Consider the following 18,958-nt stretch of genomic DNA (forward strand, 5'->3'; position numbering starts at 1 on the left):
AGTCTTGAGTGGTGAAAAATATGGTACCAAAAGGAAGCCAATAAGAGTCTAAACATAGGTGCCAACAATCCCATATTAACTTCCTTATCCTATGTATTGGATGAGGTAAGTTATTGGGAGGATATTCTGGGCTGTAAAACATTTTCAACCAAAAATGTTTCCCTGCAAGAAAGAGAAGCCAAGAATTTTCAACACACAGCCCAAAGACAAATATATACATGACAGATCATACGTAAGATTGTGTTAAAGATCTTAACTTACAGCATCGGCCACCATTTCATTCTTCCCTATTATCGCAGTTTGGAGATAAGAAGCAAAAGACAAGTTAATATATTACAAAATGAATACTCCTGTTTAACCCCTCAATAAGAAAGTTGTTTCACAATAAAGTCAAGTTTGCATGCTATAATTCCTACAGAAAAGGGTGCATATCCGACTAAAAGGAACAAGCATGTCATTTGTTCTAGCGTTGGCAATTATTTCTCAAGGGAGAGCAGCCTTCAAGGACCTAGCAAAGGCTTCTAACTCTTTCAGTCCTTCCTCAGGGGACTTTGCCTCACCTAAAAGCTTAACCATAGCACTGCCAACGATGACGCCATCTGCTCCCCATCCAGCAACCTATAAGATCACTGAACTGGTAAATCTTAGAGCAATTGAGTCACGAATGGTTAGGATGGCTGACAGCATATTCCGCCAACTGACCTGCTTCACATGCTCCGGTTTGGATATGCCAAAGCCAACTGCAACCGGTTTAGTTGTTGCCTGCAAGTAATCATAGACATTTGGCAGGTCAGTATGCCAAGCAGTTGTGCTTTATAGGATTAAGCAACTGTCAAGTTATAACAAATATGTTAGGTTATTATTTAAAGTATACCACCATCAACTTATTCTCAGCTAAAACCTCCGCAACGAGCAATCTTAATAATCATGACTCTACATCACTTAGATCGACTTTCTTTGTTTTTGAAAAAGGATACACAGTTGAATATGATAAATCACCATGTAATTAACCAACCAATACTTTTAATTCTATCAATTTTCTGGAAGTATAAGTTGGCCTGTGCCATGACCCAAGAAACTGTTTTCTATATAATTTAAACCTTGCTACTTCTAATTGCTACTCAAGTTTTGCCTTTGAAAATAATATAAACGTGTGTTATCTCCAAATTCCAAGACAAAATAATTGGACATATACATATGATAGAAAGGACACTATCTTTTTTCATCATTGAAATTAATTGCATTCAGTAGTAATGGACAAGAAGCAAGGCTGCGCACCTCTTTAATATCTTGCAGGAGAGATTGTACACGTGAACTGACAGATGCACGGGCACCAGTAACTCCAACAGAGCTCACCTACATAAAAGATTCAAAAGACTATAATTAAATGACATTCAGGCAAAACAACTACATAAAATTGCACAATGATTTTTGGAGCTTAAAATATATAATGTTTAATTATTTTTTTTTAAAAAGCAAAATGTACAAATACCAGAACAGTGAGTGGCAAGATGCCAGGATCAAAAAACAATTCAAAGATCAACTGTAGCATAGAAAACACTGATTTTGGCAACTAAGATACAACCATCTCAAAAGATCAATCATTCCATAGAAAACACTGATGTTGACGAGAAACGAGGACATACTTTTAGATAGTATGCAAGTGAACAATGATCATCCAAAATAGTTTAAATCTATAAAATAAATGGTTAGAAATACTTTACCAAAGTATTTTGGCAGAAAAACCAACAGTCCTCAACCTCCATTTAGCTCAGACCTAGACTAAGACTCATCAATACTTCATGACATGTGTCTCCTATTCCTAACTTTAAACCCACCTGTTCCAGTTCATCATTATCTGGCTAACTGATCCTGTATGGAACCCCTATTTCCATCCTAGTTAATCATCTCCCTCCTCTGATGTCTGCAGCCTCTCTGCCTTTGCCTGAACCTTCTTGAAACAAAAGCCATTCTCCAGCCTCAATCCAACTGAACTGAAGAGAATATTGCCTTCAGTGATAATCATAAGACTAATCTCTCAAATTCCAGGTCAAGCACATTATAGCATTGACCATCCACAATCCTTGTTCTCTTTATGGCCATTGTTGAAGGCCATCCTGTTAAAGCAGCTGGAGTGTCCAAGTTCTCCACAATAAAGAACCCCAGCAGCATCATTCCATTGTCTATCGAAGCTATTACCGGTCAGTGGAGGGTCGTGACATGAATGGATGATAGGCTGATTGTGGCAAATGTATATCTTAGTTTCCAAAAAATTATATAAGGAAATGAAGTATATAAGCCTTACCAGTATTGTTATCGGTGATTTTAGGTTCTCAATAAAACTTCCCTAGACATGCAAGTGAACAAATGACAGTTGTAGGGATCTTTTCATCAAATCAAGCTAGATGATCTGTGAAGCTTCTTGTATATGGACTGATAGACAATCAATGGATACACTTGAATACTCAGAAAATTAAAGAGGATTCTTGACTGACAAACTAATAGAACAGAGACATTATGCTCAAAAGAAATTTACGGATGACTAATAGCTGCAGCATCTAAAAAAGAAGCATTAGGAGGCAATCTCTCCATCACAAAGGTACATCTCTGTTCTATATTTTTCAGTTTTAGCTTTTGGTGGCATTAGTGTTGGTTAGATTTGTTTATCCATAATCTGATGCCAGGTGCCTTAATGATATTGCAGATCATGTGAAGAGCTTGAATAAAGTGAAACAAGTTACCAGGTACACAAATCCTTCTGAAGCTTGTACAATTGCTTTCATTCTTTCTGTTGGTGTAGTAGGTGTTGTAAGCAGCACCTATGATGAAATAAGGGAAGAGAGATAGTACAAATTGAACAAGGAAGACATCATAAAATCTTAAACAATCCAAATGTTCCCCACCTTATCTATTGATACAAGCAGTTGGATGTTAAATCAATAAAAAAAATTAAAAGTGTTTAAAAAATATTGTGCAACTACGCAAGCACACAACAGTCTCTGGGGAACCAAATAGGTTAGGACGCGAGAGATATTCATACAAGATCTCGGAACATAAGCATGATTTCTAGTTAAATAAAATATAAAATTACATAATCAATTCTGACATAATGAGATAATAGGTAAGCTACCTTCATGTCACAAAAAAAAAAAACTTCACAAATGTACTATATGCAATTATATTATGCATAATTCTTTTTCATTTTGATTTCTAAAGACCATATAATGCAGGATCTCTGCCCACCCTATAGTCAACAGAATTGAGAATGCTGCCTATTACACCATTAAAATTATCCAAAGGTTATTCATAGGAGACATGGTGTAGATTGGTAATAGAAGCCAAAAGGGGTAAGAAAGCAAAGACAAAAGAAAGAAGAGTTCAGATGTCAAGTCATATATTCTGATATGACAGATATCAGAACTAAAAAACATAGAATACTCAACTGCAAAAGCAAAGTCTTTCTCAAAATATTTTCCTTGTTCAGAAGGTCAGAAATGATAACATTCCAAAATATCTTTCTAGACAGTTATTCTGTCTCCAATACGAATTATTTGGATATTTTACTTGATGGTTTTCAGTGAATAGTGATGGAGAAAGATTAGCAATTAAGAGTAAAAGAAGACTGTGATGTAATGGAGACATTAGTGCAAAAGTGATGTGGTGTTCAACAATCTAGCAGTATCTGAAGGTTGATTTTCATGGTTCTTTCTGTCTCAGATTCCTGTTCTAAACCCATATTTTCTTCCTTTTTCCCTAAGTAGTAGAATATTTTCCATTAGCTACAGAAGATTGTTATTGGTAGAATCATGTCCTTTATTACCTATATTATGTGAAGTCAAATATAACATTCATCACCAAGTACTTCGAACCGTAGAAACTGGAACAAATCGGTCCATATGCGAAAATAGATATGGGAGGGGCATACTAACTCAATCTTATGCTTAGCAGCTTCTTTTGTCAAACTTTCAGTCTCCTCCAAAGGAACATCAGGCACGACAAGCCCTGCAGAACATTTTAAAGGCCCCAAAGATTAAGGAAGCATATAGATAAACAACTAAAATTTGCAGCCAAGGAAACACCAAACAGAAATTGCAGAATCATATATGTGAGAAAACTATGCTGCATTTGGAGGAAAAGATGAAACTTGGTGGAGTGTTCAGATGGTTGAACAAGTACCACGCACACCAACATCTTCTATAATAGACATAAACTTATCAACTCCACGCTTCAGAATTGGATTGTAATATGTAAAGAGAGCAATTGGACAAGATAGTTGTGGTATGACCTGAAAGATAACATAAATAACGTGAGATTTATCATCCAATTTATATGAAGTGGAAAATATAAAAATTAGTGCAAAAAAAAATACTTGCTCTTTTATTTGTTTCTGAAATAAGTTAGTCAAGATGATATTCATGCACCACTGCTTAGTCAAGGAAATCAAATCTCCAAACAAATAGAAGTTCTGCTTCTGCCACTACTCTCATGCCTAGCCTCAAGGCCTAACTAATCAAGTGGCAAGCCCATGATGGTCATGAGCTTGAATGCTGACATTATTCAAGTTGAACAATCGCCATGTACCATACCATTACCAAGACCCTCAGGCAGAATTTGATGCCTACTAAAGCATATCATATACAGGTATGACATATTCCATGCCAGTATTTACCCCAGAACAAAACCAGCAAGCAAAACCACTCCTATAATTCTAACTACAATGTACCGTTCAGAAATCATGCATCTTTTGTTTCTCAAGATGTGGCTGGTCACTTCATTTTCCAGTGTTGTGGTACCCATTTCATTTGCCAAAGCAGATTAAAACCTATCAGAACCATGGGAAAGAGATGAAAGTCCACCATTGTGTTTGCACAAGAGAGACATTTTAAATGAATGGAATTATGGAACATATGTAATGATATTGTTAGGCATACATTAGTTTCTTCCATTTCTTTGGCCTTAGCTCATGGTAATGTAAATCATGATTGCTGCCCCAAGCAATCATGACTCGCATATCCAAAAGAGAAAGCTAAGGAACATCAGGCAATTCAATTCCCATGTTCACTTTGTAGGTATCAAGCAAAACAATATTGTTTACTACTTTTCAATTTTCTTTGGAGATGTCAGAACATGTTGCCACGTGGACAATACAGCACTTGGCACATACCAAGCCTATAAATTTCTCAGAATGCACTCGTTGATTGGAATTGTAACCATATGCATGCCTGTATTTCATGTTTAAGATGCTCCAAGGATCAAAAAGAAAAAAGAGACTGATACAGAGGAAAGGAATTTAGTGAGATTCACATTTTTAGTCTTGTTTAAATTCTATACAAGCCTGAATCTAAAAGTTCATCCTTCTTTCTACAAAATTCACCATTCTATGATACACTGACGTCTACCAGAGCAATGCATAGACAGAGTTATGGTAAGCATCCTATGATACTCGCAACCTTTCGTCATCTATTAATAAATAGCACACTATTGTTCTGACCATTTGGGGTCAGCTAATCATTTACATCACAACGTGTGGTTAAGGATCTTTTGGTCACCAACAAGCCTATTTCCTTCTTCACCCTTCGCCTTGTTTTAGTGGTTTCAAAAGAAAAGAAAAACAAATAAATGAGCCTCTATATTTTGTGGTCATCAATTTTGGTGGTCCTATTATTGGAATGCATGGCTACTCTGGTGTAGAGTCCAGGTTAAGTCTCCCCCAGCCTGACGTTAACATCTTTACTTTCTTTAATCAAAACAAATTACCAAATGAAACAACAAGATATGTTTCTTATTCGTCCTACCGGTTCATTGGTCAACTCAATCTAACTCTTAGCCAATTGGTTGAAGGACCTTGGAATCTAAGATGCACCAGAATCAATCATGAGTTGCAGTACATAAAGGTTATTATCCCACAAAAAACCTGCTCAAGTAAAAAACATGGCAAATGTTCCCTTTCAAGCTATTGAATACTCACTTTATTGACTTAAATAATAGACCATGTTGTGTACAGTACATTCATGAATTAATATCTTACCAGATATTTTAAATGAGAATTCTAACATGAGTTGGCACAAGAATTGTGCATGTATGCAAATGACAATGAACGATTAAGTAAGAAATAGAAATTAACCAAAGACTAATGCTTATGATTGTCATACCTCCCTTAACATTGAAATGACTCCATTAAAGTTTGTTCCTTTTGCTAGAGCACGTGTAGCAGCAGCCTAATATACATAAGATTAACCACACCATATCCAACCACCAGATAAACGAAGTAGACTGATAAGAGTACCTGGATAACAGGCCCATCTGCCAAAGGATCAGAATAGGGCATGCCCAATTCTATCAAGTCTGAACCAGAAGAATCAAGAACTTTCAATGCTTTTGATGTTGTCGATAGATCAGGATCTCCAGCAGTAATAAAGGGTATAAATGCAACCTATAGGTCATGGAAGAGATTACAAGCAACAACTTTACAAAAGTAAAAGTAGATTCTAATATTTATATATGAAAGCCAGATCCTAACCATATAACAAGTATTGCAAAGCATTATTGAACACAAATAAAAGGTAGTGTAATGCTTACTGAAGGTACATTCTGCTAGTCCAAAAAAACACCTGGTGATGTAATTATAAAGTGCAGAGATGTATTGTAAAACAGAGCTATAAATAATGATTATTGAAATATTAACTGCTTAAGATACAAAAAGAACTCAACTATAAGAACATCCCCAGGGAGGGTTAAACAGGAAAAATAAACTCACTAATTAAGCTAAACAACTGGCTCAAGAACCACAGTTTTCAATGTTATTACTTCTTTACATTTGCAATTGTTTTAAATGTTTTCCTTTCAATAGTATTTATAAAGAGCATGAATGTCAGCACCTCACAATCAGGAGAATAATAATAAAAAAATAGAGTACCACAAACAGAAAGAGAGGCCAAAAAAGAAACGGTAATCGGGAAAAATAAGTAAAAGGACGAAGCAGCAAGAAATTTCAATTCTATCCAAATTTGAATTTTTTTACTCCAAAACCAACTGTTCAAAGCAAAATTTAGAGCCAGTTTTACCAAGATTTTCTTTTTTAGCAACAAACGAGAGAAAAGAATATTTCGTCACGCTGACTCGACCTGCACAGCAGCATTCAATAGAAACAAAACAAAGAAGAGAGGGATCTTCGGATTTCGAGCAGAGTACAAGTCAAGGTTCACCAAGATTAAATCTATACCTCACCAAACTGAGAAACAACATGCGAGCCAACCCAACCCACCTAAATGTGGCTCTTAGAACATATAATAGATCAAAAAAAGAAAAAAATACGACACTGCGGAACAAGAACGATATCAAAGGCGGAGTAGAATCTCGGGCGCTCACCTTCCCTTGCTCCTTCAAGCAGGAGAAGGTCTCGGAGATGCCGGGGGGCCGCGCGACGTTGAGGGACGCCATGGGCAAGAAGGATTTAGGCGAAGAGACGGATCTACAGGAGGGGCGAGGGAGGGAGATGCCGCAAGAGCTCCGAGAAGGGAGCAACGACAAGGAAATCTTAGAGGCGACGGCCATCACCGCTGCTTGGGGTTTTTTGGGAGACGAAATGCGACGGGTTCTTGTGCCGATCAAGACAGGATACGGCTTTCGTCAGACACATTCACGACTAGGTGGGCCCTCTCTGATTGAGAAGGTGGGACCATCTAAATCCCTCGAGCAGCAATGATGTGCGCTTCGACGTGGGATGAACGCTGTTCGATGGGCCCGGTTCTACTCACACGTGGCATCCACCCATTGGGCTGAGAGGGACTGCATGTTTCACTGGTTTGAGAGGACAAAAGCAAAATTAACCTGCCCATCCATTGCTTTGAGATTCGCGCTATCCGGTATCAAAGGTTAAGAAAAGCTGTGAACGGTGCGCTCCGCGGTCTTCACCGTTCGCTACAAAGGAACTCCCACTCGCGCTAAACCACCAAAAGTAGAGAGACATGGCGGCACTGCCCATTGCGTCCCTTCTCCAGACCCCCTCCTCCCTCCTCTCCTTCCTCCCCTCCCCGAACCCTAACCCTAACGCCTTCTGGTCGTCGCTTCCCCAGGGGAAAAATCGGCCCATCTCTGTGGCCGTCGTCCGCCGCCGTCATCCTCCTGCTCCGTTCCCGGCCCGGTGCTCGAGCGGCCATAGCGAGCACGAGTACGAGGGGGTGTCGCACCAGCGGCCACAGGAGATCCCCTGGAGCAAGGACCTCGCCAACTCCGTCCATCTGATCGGGATCGTGGGCTCGCCCGTCCAGATCAAGCACCTCAACAGCGGGAAGGCCCTCGCTTGGACCCGCCTTGGCGTCAAGAAGTCCGCCTCCGAGACCACATGGTAACTCTGGCTTTGGTCACCGACTCGTCAAAATTGGATTTTCGTGTAGTTTCGACAACGCGGTCCAGGTGTTCGACGGATTGCCTTTTTTTTTTTTACTTTTTCTTTTGTGTCCTGCAGGATTAATCTGACCTTCTGGGATGAACTCGCTCATGTGGCCTTCCAGCATGTGGAGAAGGGTCGCCAAGTGCACGTCTCTGGGCGACTTGTGTCGGATGTTGTCGAAGGGGATGATGAGAAGCGACAGGTTTTTTACAAGGTGTTATTTTGATCACTTCCTGGTGTCCTGCTTCTGCTCATTATGGTCGCTCAGTTTTGGTGATCTTTGTTTCTTGTGGTAGGTGGTGGTTCAACAGCTTAATTTCATCGAAAGGAGCTACTCTACAGTGTCATTGTATGAACCAGAGACACGTTCTGTAGATTCAGGTGCTCGAAAGTATTTCTTGGATGTTTCTCGCAAATTTGACTGAGTTCGTCACACACAAGAACATTGCTCAAGCCTTAGAGAATTTTGGAGGATGATCCATCGTTGAATGGACTCATACTACGTGACAACTAAATAGTTAATGATGCACTTCATCCGGAATTAGAATTCATGATGTGCCCTTGGTTGCCTTAAGTTGCTATGGACAGTCGCTTTAAGATCCGTTTGCTTTCATCTGTCAACCCAATTCCTTCACTTTGAGTGTTGAAAGACTCCTTTTTGTTAAGTTGCTTACTGCTTGTTTCTCTGGTAATGAAGGTACTAAGTTTGGGAGCTATGTGGGTAACTCTTCAGGTTCTACAGAAAAGCTCTGGCAGGCCTTCTTTGCTAATCCAATGGACTGGTGGGATAATAGGAAAAACAAGGTTGCAGAACTATCCTCTGTTCCATATACTCTATGATGTTTGTGGAATGTAGTTTTCTTGACCAAGTTGCACTTGTATTTTTCTGATATATCGTGTGCATACTTTAGTTCATAAAGTAAACAAATTACCATGTTGCGTGGTATATATTTCTTGTAGGCATGCCTATTCATCCACTGATCAAAGCATTTATGAAGATAGTAAAGTAAACCACTGTCAATATCTTGTATTGCATGTTAAAAATTGTGGTAGAAGATTGTGATCTTACTACTGGACTGCAATAGGATAACTTTGATCTCTCTTGATAGAGTAGTATTGTCATAAAAAATAGTATATGCTCTTGCATTTGGAGTATTTTCGGTCATTCCAATTTCAAGTGTCATGTATTTAGTTGATGATTCAAACTTGAAAATAGTTACAATTTTTACAGAGAAACCCCAAGTACCCTGATTTTAAGCACAAGGATACTGGTGAAGCATTATGGATTGATGCTATGAACAACCCACATTGGGTGAAGTCACAATTGGCTATATTGGATTCAAGAATGAGCTCTCTCCACCAAGCTAATGGCATGAGTCCTGCTGTTTCTTTTATGTATGATGGCGATTTCACTCCATTCTAGCTTGATTTGCTGATGTGTGATAGAAGATCCTGAATTGCTACTTGCCTATGTGAAGTTCCCAAGATTGGCATATCATTGGGGATGTTTAACATCCTTTAATCAGTTTTCTGCAACCTGATTAATGATTGCTCTCCTGTCTCTGGCATGATGTGTGACTTTATGTGATGAGGGATTAATAGCTTTAAGTAAAAGACCAACTATATGACATACTCTTGTGAATCTGGTTTCTGATGATGTAATGAAGCTATCTTCTTTCATAATATAGATTCATATGATTTGTTTAAACAGTAAGGAAGCACAATGGTCTCTTTACAGAAAAGGTTGTTATTCACACTGATGATGTAGAGCCATGAGGTCTAGCTACTGAGAGTCAGATTTTAAAATATCTTTGTTCTGATGATAGTATCAGCCTCTTATTTACAGAAATTTGCACCCTTTTATGTTAATAAGAAGAGCTAGTGAGGTTTCTATAATAATCAAAACTTTTGTCAGGAAAACATCCAGCCCATCATGCGGATTGCGCATCATCAAGAAATTGGAGGTTCAATGTGGATATAAGAGTCAGTCCTTGATTATTCACTCTTTCTTTGATACGCATTGCAGTATCATGATAGTTGACCAAAACATTGGGAAGAGTTTCTCACCATTGAGGAATGGTTGCATATAGCATATGATCTAATGTTATTCTATAAGATCAGTTTAAGTGCAAAATTTACTTCAGTTTCCTAAATGATTGAGGTACTCTTTATGATTCAATTGCACAATTCATCGACTTTCTTTTGTTTTTCTTGAGTAGGTTGAAAGATGTGTTGTCTGTCGTAATTGATACACTGTCATGTTATCTTTTGTTTCTGGCAATCTATTGTGGGGTTGGTTTCAATTGGTCTATTTTTTTTACTAAAATTTACATCATCCTTTGAGTGGTTTCATGTCTTTTTTTTGGGTGGTTCATATGTAACTTAATTGAGTTACATCATTTTATAAGGTCAGCCATTTTGCTACCTGATAATATGAGGATTCTATCCAAAGTCTGAAAATGTATTTAAAAAGACTTGCTACTGGTGGAGTTCTTGTTTTTCACTGGGATAGTTCATGTGAATAAGGCTTAGTAAACACACACACATATACACAAAAGTTTGTTCTTGCTCGTTGGATGAGTAAGAATCTGGCCAAAGGTTGCTATAAGGTACTAAATGGCAAAAGGTTTCTATCAGGTACTGAATGGATCTATTTTCTGATCAACTGACAGGGATTCTTTTGGTGATTTACTTAAATTTCTCACTCCTATGACTCGTTTTAACACTAGCATATATGTATCACTTCTATTTCTTGGCTTGGAAAATGTTGATGATTATGGAGAAAAGGTCACCCATCTTCTAAGATTTCTTGGACTTGAGCTTGATGAGAACAGAACCAAAGCTAGAAGTCCTTGACTTATGTTATATGAATCACAGAATGATTATATTTCATTTTCCATAGGTCTTGATCACTGGAGAGTTCAATCTTTATGAATGCTATGTTCCAACAGTGGTTCTTCAGTGTACTCATGTCATTAATTGCATGTTAGCCTCTTTGAACTGCCTTTTATATGAGCTTAACTTGAAATTAATTTTTAATCTGGTATTACTGTTCAAGGTTAATATTTGAATGGTTGAATCAGTTGTCGCATCTCTCATCAATTTAATCTCTTTTGAATGTACTTAGAATTGTTTCTGTACTCTATTATATTGTCTGATGTAGAAATTTATGTATTTTGTACTCATCAAATGAAATGATTAATATATTATAATTAAAATCTGTTCTTAGATCATCTCAGCTGTATTGTTGACCCACAAATCAATCAAAATCATTTCACTCAATAATTAAGATGTGCACTGATTGGTGGTGCTGACCCACCATGTAAAATTGTCTGTTCATCTGGCACTGAGATTTCCCTATCCAAGGATACAAGTGTCCTGTTGGTTGCTGATAAGGTGATGGAATTCAATCCCCTCATGCTTGTTCCTGACATGTGAGGTGTGGGGACTTGTACTGCTGTTTCTTTCTTCCACCCCTGGAAGATGATGTCTGTTCTTGGATCTTGTCAGCCATCTTCCTCTCCCTGTAAACTATCAAGAACAAGACTTCTCTCATTTTCAGTGTCCTCCAACTTTTGATGTTTTGGAACATTTGAAGGTAAGATGAACATGGAATCATAATCCTATGCTGACCACAACATAACTTGTGAGTATCTTTTGTACATTTGCAAGGCAACATGGAAGCATAACCCTATGTAGATTACAAGATTCCCTCCTCGTGCTTAAGAAACCCAAGATTGTCTTCAGATCCTCTTGGTTATTATCCTCAGCTTTTTGCAATATGATGTGAACATCCTACAAGCACCATAAAATGTGTAAATATTGGGGGGGGGGAAATGCACAAATAACAGTATTAAAACACTCATAGATCTTGACATCAATGTTCTTACCCCCATGGAACGTCTCCAACCAGCATCAGGTCTCCATCCTTGTCTTCATAGGTGATGGCGTACTCGGATCCTTTGCCACCTTCGAAGCACTTGAACATGTCCTCCAACGCTTTTCTCAGCTCCTCATACCCCTTGTAGGCCGCGAGATCGATCTTCCTCAAGTAAGGAGCTCCGTCCATGCTGACCTTCACGAAGAGCCCGCCCGCCTCGGCCGCCGCCTTCGTCGCCTTTAAGGTGTTCTTCCTGTACGACCGGATCGGCGGCCAGCCAACCACCTGTGGCCTGCCGCCGGGCAGCCCGAGCGTCAGCTCTGTCGCCTTGAGGCTATCTGTGTCCATGTAGTCCGCTCCACCGTCCATCTTCTTCTTCTTCTTCTTCCTCCTCCTCAGGTAAGTACAAGTGGTGGCCTCCAACAACACAGGTGATGGATCGAGGAAGAGCTTGTGCAGTCGAGGGATGTGGTTGAGGAAGGTGGTCGAGGGGTTCCGGGCGAGGGAAGGTGATAAGAAGAGAAAGACTTAGCTCTTGTGTTTGGCATGGAGGTGGGCGAGGGTTGCTTTATAGTAAGTATGATGGGAAGGTGAAGGAAGCGTGTCGCCAGACTTTTCCTTATTGCATGGGACTGACTGTTATCAATGTATTAAGTGTTAAATGAAGATTATAGTAGATTTAAAAATAGTTTTATATATATATATATATATATATATATATATATATATATATATATATATATATATATATATATATATATATATATCTTGCAGGAGAGAGAGAGAGAGAGAGAGAGAGAGAGAGAGAGAAGGTTGACCTTGTAATGGACAACTAGGCTGGTCGTCTGAATGTGCAGCACAGCATCCATGAGGGCCACACGCCTGTCGGATCCGGAGAAGGCCCGGCAAGCCACCAGGCCGCCGCCGCGGCCGCTCCGCCCGGGTCGGGCAGCTGACATCCTTTCCCCGGCGGTCAGTTGGCCGACCAACGACCGTCGCCGTTGGAGTTGGGGACTGCGAGCACATGTGCTGCTTGGCTCAGATGAGCATGGGGGAGACTCGAAATGGCTTCGAGATCTTGTCTGTGTTGGAAGGTCAACAAGTTCATCAGCTCTCTGATTGCTTTACTTCCTTCTTCCTTGATGACACAAAGTAGCTGATTAATAAAGAGGACTCTTGATTCATGTCAATGATGTGCGAGGATTCTGCCACAGTTGCTGAATCTGTATGAGATTATTATGTCTCTCATGTGCCTCCAAAATGATGTGCAGTCTGAGCACTAACTTGAGCTTCCTTCACTGCTGATTCCTCCAACACTTGCCGCCTGTCTCTCTCAGTCTATGCAGGTATAAGATTCTCGTAATCACTGTTCAATTAATTTGTTTGATTTCTTTCCTGATCCACCATTAAGCAGCAAGTAATCGGATCGTATTTTCTTGCTGCTCTCTCTCTCTCTCTCTCTGTATATATATGTACATATATATACCTAATATTGTTGCATGGATATGTGATGTATCCAACAGACAATGAATCCAGCTTAAAACAATTGCAAGCTGCCGATTCCAGCTCATTTGGAAGAGAGACATTGAAGCCGACGCCCGTTTTCTTAGTGTGCAGTGGAGATGCCCATTCTCCGTCTCGTTCAAGACTTGTTCTGTCACATATCTTTAGGCCATAACTGCAGTTAAATGCCTCTCGCTTTCTCATCCAGACTTCCTCATCCTGGGACGAGATCAGGGAAGAACACCGACGGACCAGCTCTCGGTCATTTGAGCTCAGGTTCCTCTCCAGAACCGCACTGATTGCTTGCTGATGAACTGGAGATAGGGACGGGAAACACGAACGCCTGTCGACGGTACTGGCAGGGAAGGTTTCATCTCTATCTCGTAAGCCATCCAATCTCTCCACAAATTAAATCACCACCACCAACTAGTCGATATCTTGTGGTTTTCAAGCCAACAAAATAAAGTGATAAGCTTGCATGTTGAGGAGGAGAGCAACGTGTAACCAACGCCTGCCACGAGAAGTAGCCATTGATGAGCAGATCGAGACAAGTGGAGCAAGAATTGCTGTGTAGGCATGAGGAGGGACATGTAACATCATGTCAACATACACGTGCATGTGTTCTTTCTTTGGAGCTTCCTGTGACCAGGGTCCCTACCTTCGTTTGGAGTGGAAGAGCAGCCCACCTCGAGGGCCATGACTTGTTTGCCCATTAATTCCATGCAAAGACTTGCTTCTTGCTCAGTTGTCTGTCCATGGTGAGTAACTCTGCATGGAAGAATGACGCCAGCAGTAGTAGAAGAACACAAGCAAGCCTCAACCCAGTTATAGATGAAACATCATAAAAGTCGTTCTTCTCTCTTCTTTATTGCTGTCCCAACTCAATGAGAAAGAACACGCACACGCTGCATCAATCTCTATTGCTTCTCTCACTCAGCAACCAATCACTTGGAGTAAATAAGAGCCAGCATCTTCCTCGGCTGTAATGTCCACTACGTGTACTCACAAGTTTCACCTGTTCGTCACCTCCGATCCACCGCTGCACATGCTCTTGCCGTGGATTACCGTGACCCAAGCATGTGGACTAAGCGACACGTCCAACTCGATGCAGTTCGAGGACGAATCGTATCGATGGGAGCATCGGTACTCGACTCTTCTCCTCGAGTTAGTCTTCTTGGATCAAAATTTGAGTTTTTCTTTACCTAATATATTCAGATTTTTACTCTATTATTATTATTTAAAAGATTATTCTCTTGGTATGAGAGTTTCTACCCCCACAGGTTGAACTGAATGCTAGTGGAAGAGGAAGAAGAAGTAGCAAATCTTGGATAATGAACTGTGATTAGGCAAAGCTGAGGCAGTGGTTTGAATGCATGGTTGGTGTGTTTGGCAAGGAGAAAACCGGAGCACGGCACATTGATTTGGAAATGGACATGACGAGAAAGAGAAGGCAACTGCAAGGTCTGTGCGGTGGAAGTGTTCCGACACTGGAGGTATGCATGACTTGGAAGAAGCTCCAAGTGTGGCTCTAATCATCTTTTGGGTGTCTCCTAAAACAATTTAGAGAGAGAAACAAGTTCTTGGAAAGCTCCATTATCATCTTCATGGATCTGTAGTTATCAATGCCATCTAATTAATCTCTTCCCCTGTTAGATCTATCAATTCATTGGCCAATATAGAACAGCACTCTTATGACATCGTCCACAACCAAACCACTCTCATGCAATGTATGTATCCATGATTCCATTCTTGGCAAAGCAATAAGCAATGTATCCGATATATATATATATATATATACAACATCGGAAGAGGCCTAATTGATATGTTTAGTCCTATGATCTGTCTTGGTGAAGACACGGTTCACGTTGGAGCGGGTTCGACGCAACGCCACGCCACAAGCCGCGCAAACTGATCCACTTCACCAGGGTCCCAGTAGGCCCCACAGCGTCGCTAGCACCATCTCAGCCGTCCGTTTGATGGCGGCCGGGCTCGGGCCGTCCGATGACAGTGGGGATTCGGTGTTGGGCCTCTGGTCCAGCTAAGCGAGCATGTCGACGAGAGACCTTTTAAGAATCCTTTTACGCCCGTTCGTGACAGGCTCACCAATCTACCCTCTTGTTGATTGAGTTAGTGTTGGGGTCAACACCCGAGGAAGGAAGCCGAGGTGAGTAAACGAGGTATGGATATGCGGTGTCTGTGGCTTTTGGAATCCAGGCAAAGATCCAACGGAGATGAATACGTGTCATTGTCTCGGTTGGGTCGGACGTACGACCATGTTATGTCTGCTCACTCAAATCAAATGCTCTCTCTCTCTCTCTCTCGGTATATATTGGTTTCCCTAGTGGTAAAACCTTGTCGAAGCAAGGTGGAGGAAGAAGAAGAAGAAGAAGATATTGAGGCGTGAGAAAGAGTGTGTCGGAGCATGTCGAGCGGCTTGAGGATGGAGGAGACCGAGCTGCGCCTGGGCTTGCCAGGCGGAGGAGGCGGAGGAGGAGGGGAAGTCGAGAGCGGCAAGAACTCCGGCAAGAGGGGGTTTGTGGAGATCGTGGATCTCAAGCTCCAGCTTCAGACCCCGGTCGGCGTGCAGGAAGCGGCGGCGGAGGCCGCAGAGAAAGTGAAGCGATCGCCGAACGACGACAGCATCGTTTCCTGTGGCAGTGACCCTGAGAAGCCATCCCCTCCCAAGTATATATGTCTCTCAGACCCCTTTTCATTTTGCATGTCTTTATCTTAGAAATTGGAGGAAAAAACTATCTGAAATTTGCTTTAGTGGATGCAACATTGACAAAATTTGAGTAGATGTTCTTCCATTCCACTCAATTATAAGAATTTTCCTTCATCCCTTGATCTCTGTTTGTCTTTTTTTGGATCTCCCTGTTCATTCAAACAAGCACATACATAACAGTGGTGCATAGTATGTGGCTGTTGTTTCTTGTCGGCAAATAAGAATTTTTTGGCAGCTATAAGTTACTATTGATGCTTTTGGAGTATTCATCATTCAGCAGTTTTATTTATGATGTAAGTAAAGAGAAATAGTTTCTTTCACCTTTCACACAGATCCACATAGAACAATATTTCCTTATACACGTAAATATCATCTTAATTTTCTTACAAGAAAACACAGTGAAAGAACAGAGGAATGTTGTTGTTACTCCATCCAACATATGGAGGAAATGCAATGGAAGATAGGTGAGTGTGTATTTGGTGAATCTTTACTGCAATTGACCAAAAACAATATATCATCAACAAGTTCCTTCAATTCTTAGCTCTTTCCTATCACATCTGCCACTGTTCTGATCTCTTAACTCTGATATAGCTGATTTCTATCATCATCAGCATAATCGTTCGTGTCGATATCAGGGCACAGGTTGTGGGGTGGCCACCGGTCCGATCGTTCAGGAAGAACATCCTCTCTGTCCACTCTGAGAAGGGAAGGAAGGAGGAGGGTGAGAAGTCGAGCAGCTTAGCTGCTCTTGTGAAGGTGAGCATGGATGGTGCCCCGTACCTGCGCAAGGTGGACCTGAAGACGCACCGAAGCTACCAGGAGCTGTTCGTGGCGCTGCAGAAGATGTTCGACTCCTTCACTACTGGTGAGCCACAACTGCAGGGTATACACTTCAACTGCATGCATGGATGTAGACATGCCTTGTGAATGGCCTGCTTGATGATTGAATACTTTGAATGCTTGAACCTACAGCTCAGTCTGTGTATCACTGTGCAACACCTCCATTTTGCCAAGAACATCAACTGCAGAGCAGATCATTTAATGCTGATCATCTCAAAATAGTTTTATGCTATGATCGTGAGAGAGAAAACTGATATCCTTTGTTCAAATATCAGGAGATTATGGCTCTCAGGGAATGAGCGGAAGAGACTTCATGAATGAGAGGAAGGTGAAGGATCTTCTGCATGGATCTGAGTATGTGCCAACATATGAAGACAAGGATGGTGACTGGATGCTTGTAGGGGATGTTCCATGGGAGTAAGTTTCTTAGTTTTAATCCATATTATGTATTCATTTCTTCGGAATCTGTTTGATCAAAACTTGCATCACCAAATCCATTGCAAAACAATCCAGGATGTTTGTAGCTTCATGCAAGCGTTTGAGCATAATGAAGGGATCAGAAGCCATTGGACTTGGTCAGTATCTATCAACAAAAGAAGGGAGACGCTTTCTCTCATTTCCTAATGCAAGTTAATGCCTTGTTTCAGCATCTGAACAAAGTCTATATACTTCTCTCCTAATTTTGCAGCACCAAGAGCCATGGAGAAGTGCAAGAACAAGTGCTGAATACAACAAATCTCTCTCTCTCTCTCTGTCTCTGGTCTTCTGCATGTATATTGTGATATCATAAACGCTAATATATGTTTGTTTGTACATTTCTTTTCTTTTCTTTTCTTTTTTGTGTATGGAGAGACAGCAATATCACTGCAAGATTGCTGTCTCCTGGTGTGCTCAATGAACTGTACCACATAATACTACTTTGTGCAGTGTTTGGTTTGTTCATTGAATCAAAGTATGGAACGAATAAATGAGATTCTCTTTCAAATTGGATTAGGAAGTGAAGCCATGTGCTTAATGATGAGGCATCTGTCTAAATATTGTTTTCTGGATAGATTACTATACTTTAGTCCATGATTAAGGTGATAAAAGGTATTATGGCCTTTGCTGCAATGAAGTTTTCTGGAAGCAATCCAAGTATTTTAAATGACACATTGAAGGATGATCTGACAAACATATTAGCATTCATTGCATTGTCCCCATGGATTAAGTCAGTCAACTTTCTGCACAGCTCAAATGCCAACTCAAAGCCCCTAACAAATGATTCTTTGCCTCTTCTTTCAAGAACATATCATGGACCACACAAGCAACTATTTGTGTCACCCTGTTCTTCCAAGAAGGGGCTGCCCCAACCATGATTGAACTGTATGGGTGGAGTTGCATGATGAACACTATAATTTATTATTGACATGAAACTAATCATTCCCAACTTGCTAAGATTATTAACCACTTCCATTGTAAGTTCATCACAGATTGTTTACTTAGCATTAACCTCAAATAGCTTCCATATTAATTGCTATAACATATGTTTTAACTTGAGATAGCCTCAGTCTCAGAAAAATACTTCATACAGTAGATTGTTTTACCAAAGTTGGTCTTCATATGTTGCACAAATTACATA

At 40.4% G+C, this 18,958-nt stretch overlaps 4 protein-coding genes across 6 annotated transcripts; 2 read left to right on the top strand and 2 right to left on the bottom strand.

The window, feature by feature from the left end:
* Positions 1-331: 331 nt before the first annotated feature.
* LOC135582880 (tryptophan synthase alpha chain-like) lies at positions 332-7,629 on the bottom strand. Its single transcript, XM_065167976.1, has 9 exons — positions 7,369-7,629; positions 6,287-6,433; positions 6,153-6,218; positions 4,177-4,285; positions 3,926-4,002; positions 2,742-2,819; positions 1,279-1,356; positions 703-762; positions 332-618 (listed from the first exon to the last, which is right to left on the bottom strand). The coding sequence occupies exons 1-9, from the start codon at positions 7,552-7,554 to the stop codon at positions 484-486; spliced, it is 936 nt and encodes a 311-aa protein (XP_065024048.1). The 5' UTR covers positions 7,555-7,629; the 3' UTR covers positions 332-483.
* A 270-nt stretch (positions 7,630-7,899) lies between these two features.
* Positions 7,900-10,100, top strand: LOC103997572 (protein OSB2, chloroplastic). 2 transcript variants are annotated; one of them, XM_009418834.3, is made up of 5 exons: positions 7,900-8,347; positions 8,468-8,606; positions 8,689-8,773; positions 9,090-9,196; positions 9,624-10,100. In XM_009418834.3, the coding sequence occupies exons 1-5, from the start codon at positions 7,968-7,970 to the stop codon at positions 9,813-9,815; spliced, it is 903 nt and encodes a 300-aa protein (XP_009417109.1). In that variant the 5' UTR covers positions 7,900-7,967; the 3' UTR covers positions 9,816-10,100. The 2 variants fall into 2 exon arrangements, with proteins under 2 accessions (XP_009417109.1, XP_065024049.1); XM_065167977.1 differs by having other exon boundaries at positions 7,911-8,347; positions 9,609-10,100.
* Positions 10,101-11,651: 1,551 nt separating this feature from the next.
* Positions 11,652-13,274, bottom strand: LOC135649515 (auxin-responsive protein IAA31-like). The gene is made up of 3 exons (XM_065167979.1): positions 13,091-13,274; positions 12,283-12,908; positions 11,652-12,187 (listed from the first exon to the last, which is right to left on the bottom strand). Exons 2-3 carry the CDS (start codon positions 12,639-12,641, stop codon positions 12,136-12,138), a joined length of 411 nt encoding a protein of 136 aa, XP_065024051.1. The 5' UTR covers positions 12,642-12,908; positions 13,091-13,274; the 3' UTR covers positions 11,652-12,135.
* A 2,844-nt stretch (positions 13,275-16,118) lies between these two features.
* Positions 16,119-18,333, top strand: LOC103997574 (auxin-responsive protein IAA30). 2 transcript variants are annotated; one of them, XM_065167978.1, is made up of 5 exons: positions 16,119-16,460; positions 17,136-17,383; positions 17,616-17,757; positions 17,854-17,915; positions 18,029-18,333. In XM_065167978.1, the coding sequence occupies exons 1-5, from the start codon at positions 16,198-16,200 to the stop codon at positions 18,064-18,066; spliced, it is 753 nt and encodes a 250-aa protein (XP_065024050.1). In that variant the 5' UTR covers positions 16,119-16,197; the 3' UTR covers positions 18,067-18,333. The 2 variants fall into 2 exon arrangements, with proteins under 2 accessions (XP_065024050.1, XP_009417112.2); XM_009418837.3 differs by having other exon boundaries at positions 16,120-16,460; positions 17,136-17,365.
* Positions 18,334-18,958: the final 625 nt, after the last annotated feature.

Source organism: Musa acuminata, chromosome BXJ3-9 (assembly GCF_036884655.1).
Source record: "Musa acuminata AAA Group cultivar baxijiao chromosome BXJ3-9, Cavendish_Baxijiao_AAA, whole genome shotgun sequence".
NCBI classification, from domain to species: domain Eukaryota; kingdom Viridiplantae; phylum Streptophyta; class Magnoliopsida; order Zingiberales; family Musaceae; genus Musa; species Musa acuminata.

What these genes read in the sequence shown, in the direction of transcription:
- LOC135582880 (XM_065167976.1), bottom strand. Translation starts at nt 7,554, where the DNA reads ATGGCCGTCGCCTCTAAGATTTCCTTGTCGTTGCTCCCTTCTCGGAGC. An exon ending in CTAAGCATAAGATTGAGTTA is followed by an intron (nt 2,820 to 3,925) that starts GTATGCCCCTCC and finishes ATTTCATCATAG; the next exon opens with GTGCTGCTTACAACACCTAC. An exon ending in CAGAAGGATTTGTGTACCTG is followed by an intron (nt 1,357 to 2,741) that starts GTAACTTGTTTC and finishes TCTTTTATGTAG; the next exon opens with GTGAGCTCTGTTGGAGTTAC.
- LOC103997574 (XM_065167978.1), top strand. Translation starts at nt 16,198, where the DNA reads ATGTCGAGCGGCTTGAGGATGGAGGAGACCGAGCTGCGCCTGGGCTTG. An exon ending in GAGAAGCCATCCCCTCCCAA is followed by an intron (nt 16,461 to 17,135) that starts GTATATATGTCT and finishes TGTCGATATCAG; the next exon opens with GGCACAGGTTGTGGGGTGGC. An exon ending in GTAGGGGATGTTCCATGGGA is followed by an intron (nt 17,758 to 17,853) that starts GTAAGTTTCTTA and finishes AAAACAATCCAG; the next exon opens with GATGTTTGTAGCTTCATGCA.
- LOC103997572 (XM_065167977.1), top strand. Translation starts at nt 7,968, where the DNA reads ATGGCGGCACTGCCCATTGCGTCCCTTCTCCAGACCCCCTCCTCCCTC. An exon ending in AGCGACAGGTTTTTTACAAG is followed by an intron (nt 8,607 to 8,688) that starts GTGTTATTTTGA and finishes TTCTTGTGGTAG; the next exon opens with GTGGTGGTTCAACAGCTTAA. An exon ending in GACACGTTCTGTAGATTCAG is followed by an intron (nt 8,774 to 9,089) that starts GTGCTCGAAAGT and finishes CTGGTAATGAAG; the next exon opens with GTACTAAGTTTGGGAGCTAT.
- LOC135649515 (XM_065167979.1), bottom strand. Translation starts at nt 12,641, where the DNA reads ATGGACGGTGGAGCGGACTACATGGACACAGATAGCCTCAAGGCGACA. An exon ending in GTTGGAGACGTTCCATGGGG is followed by an intron (nt 12,188 to 12,282) that starts GTAAGAACATTG and finishes TGGTGCTTGTAG; the next exon opens with GATGTTCACATCATATTGCA.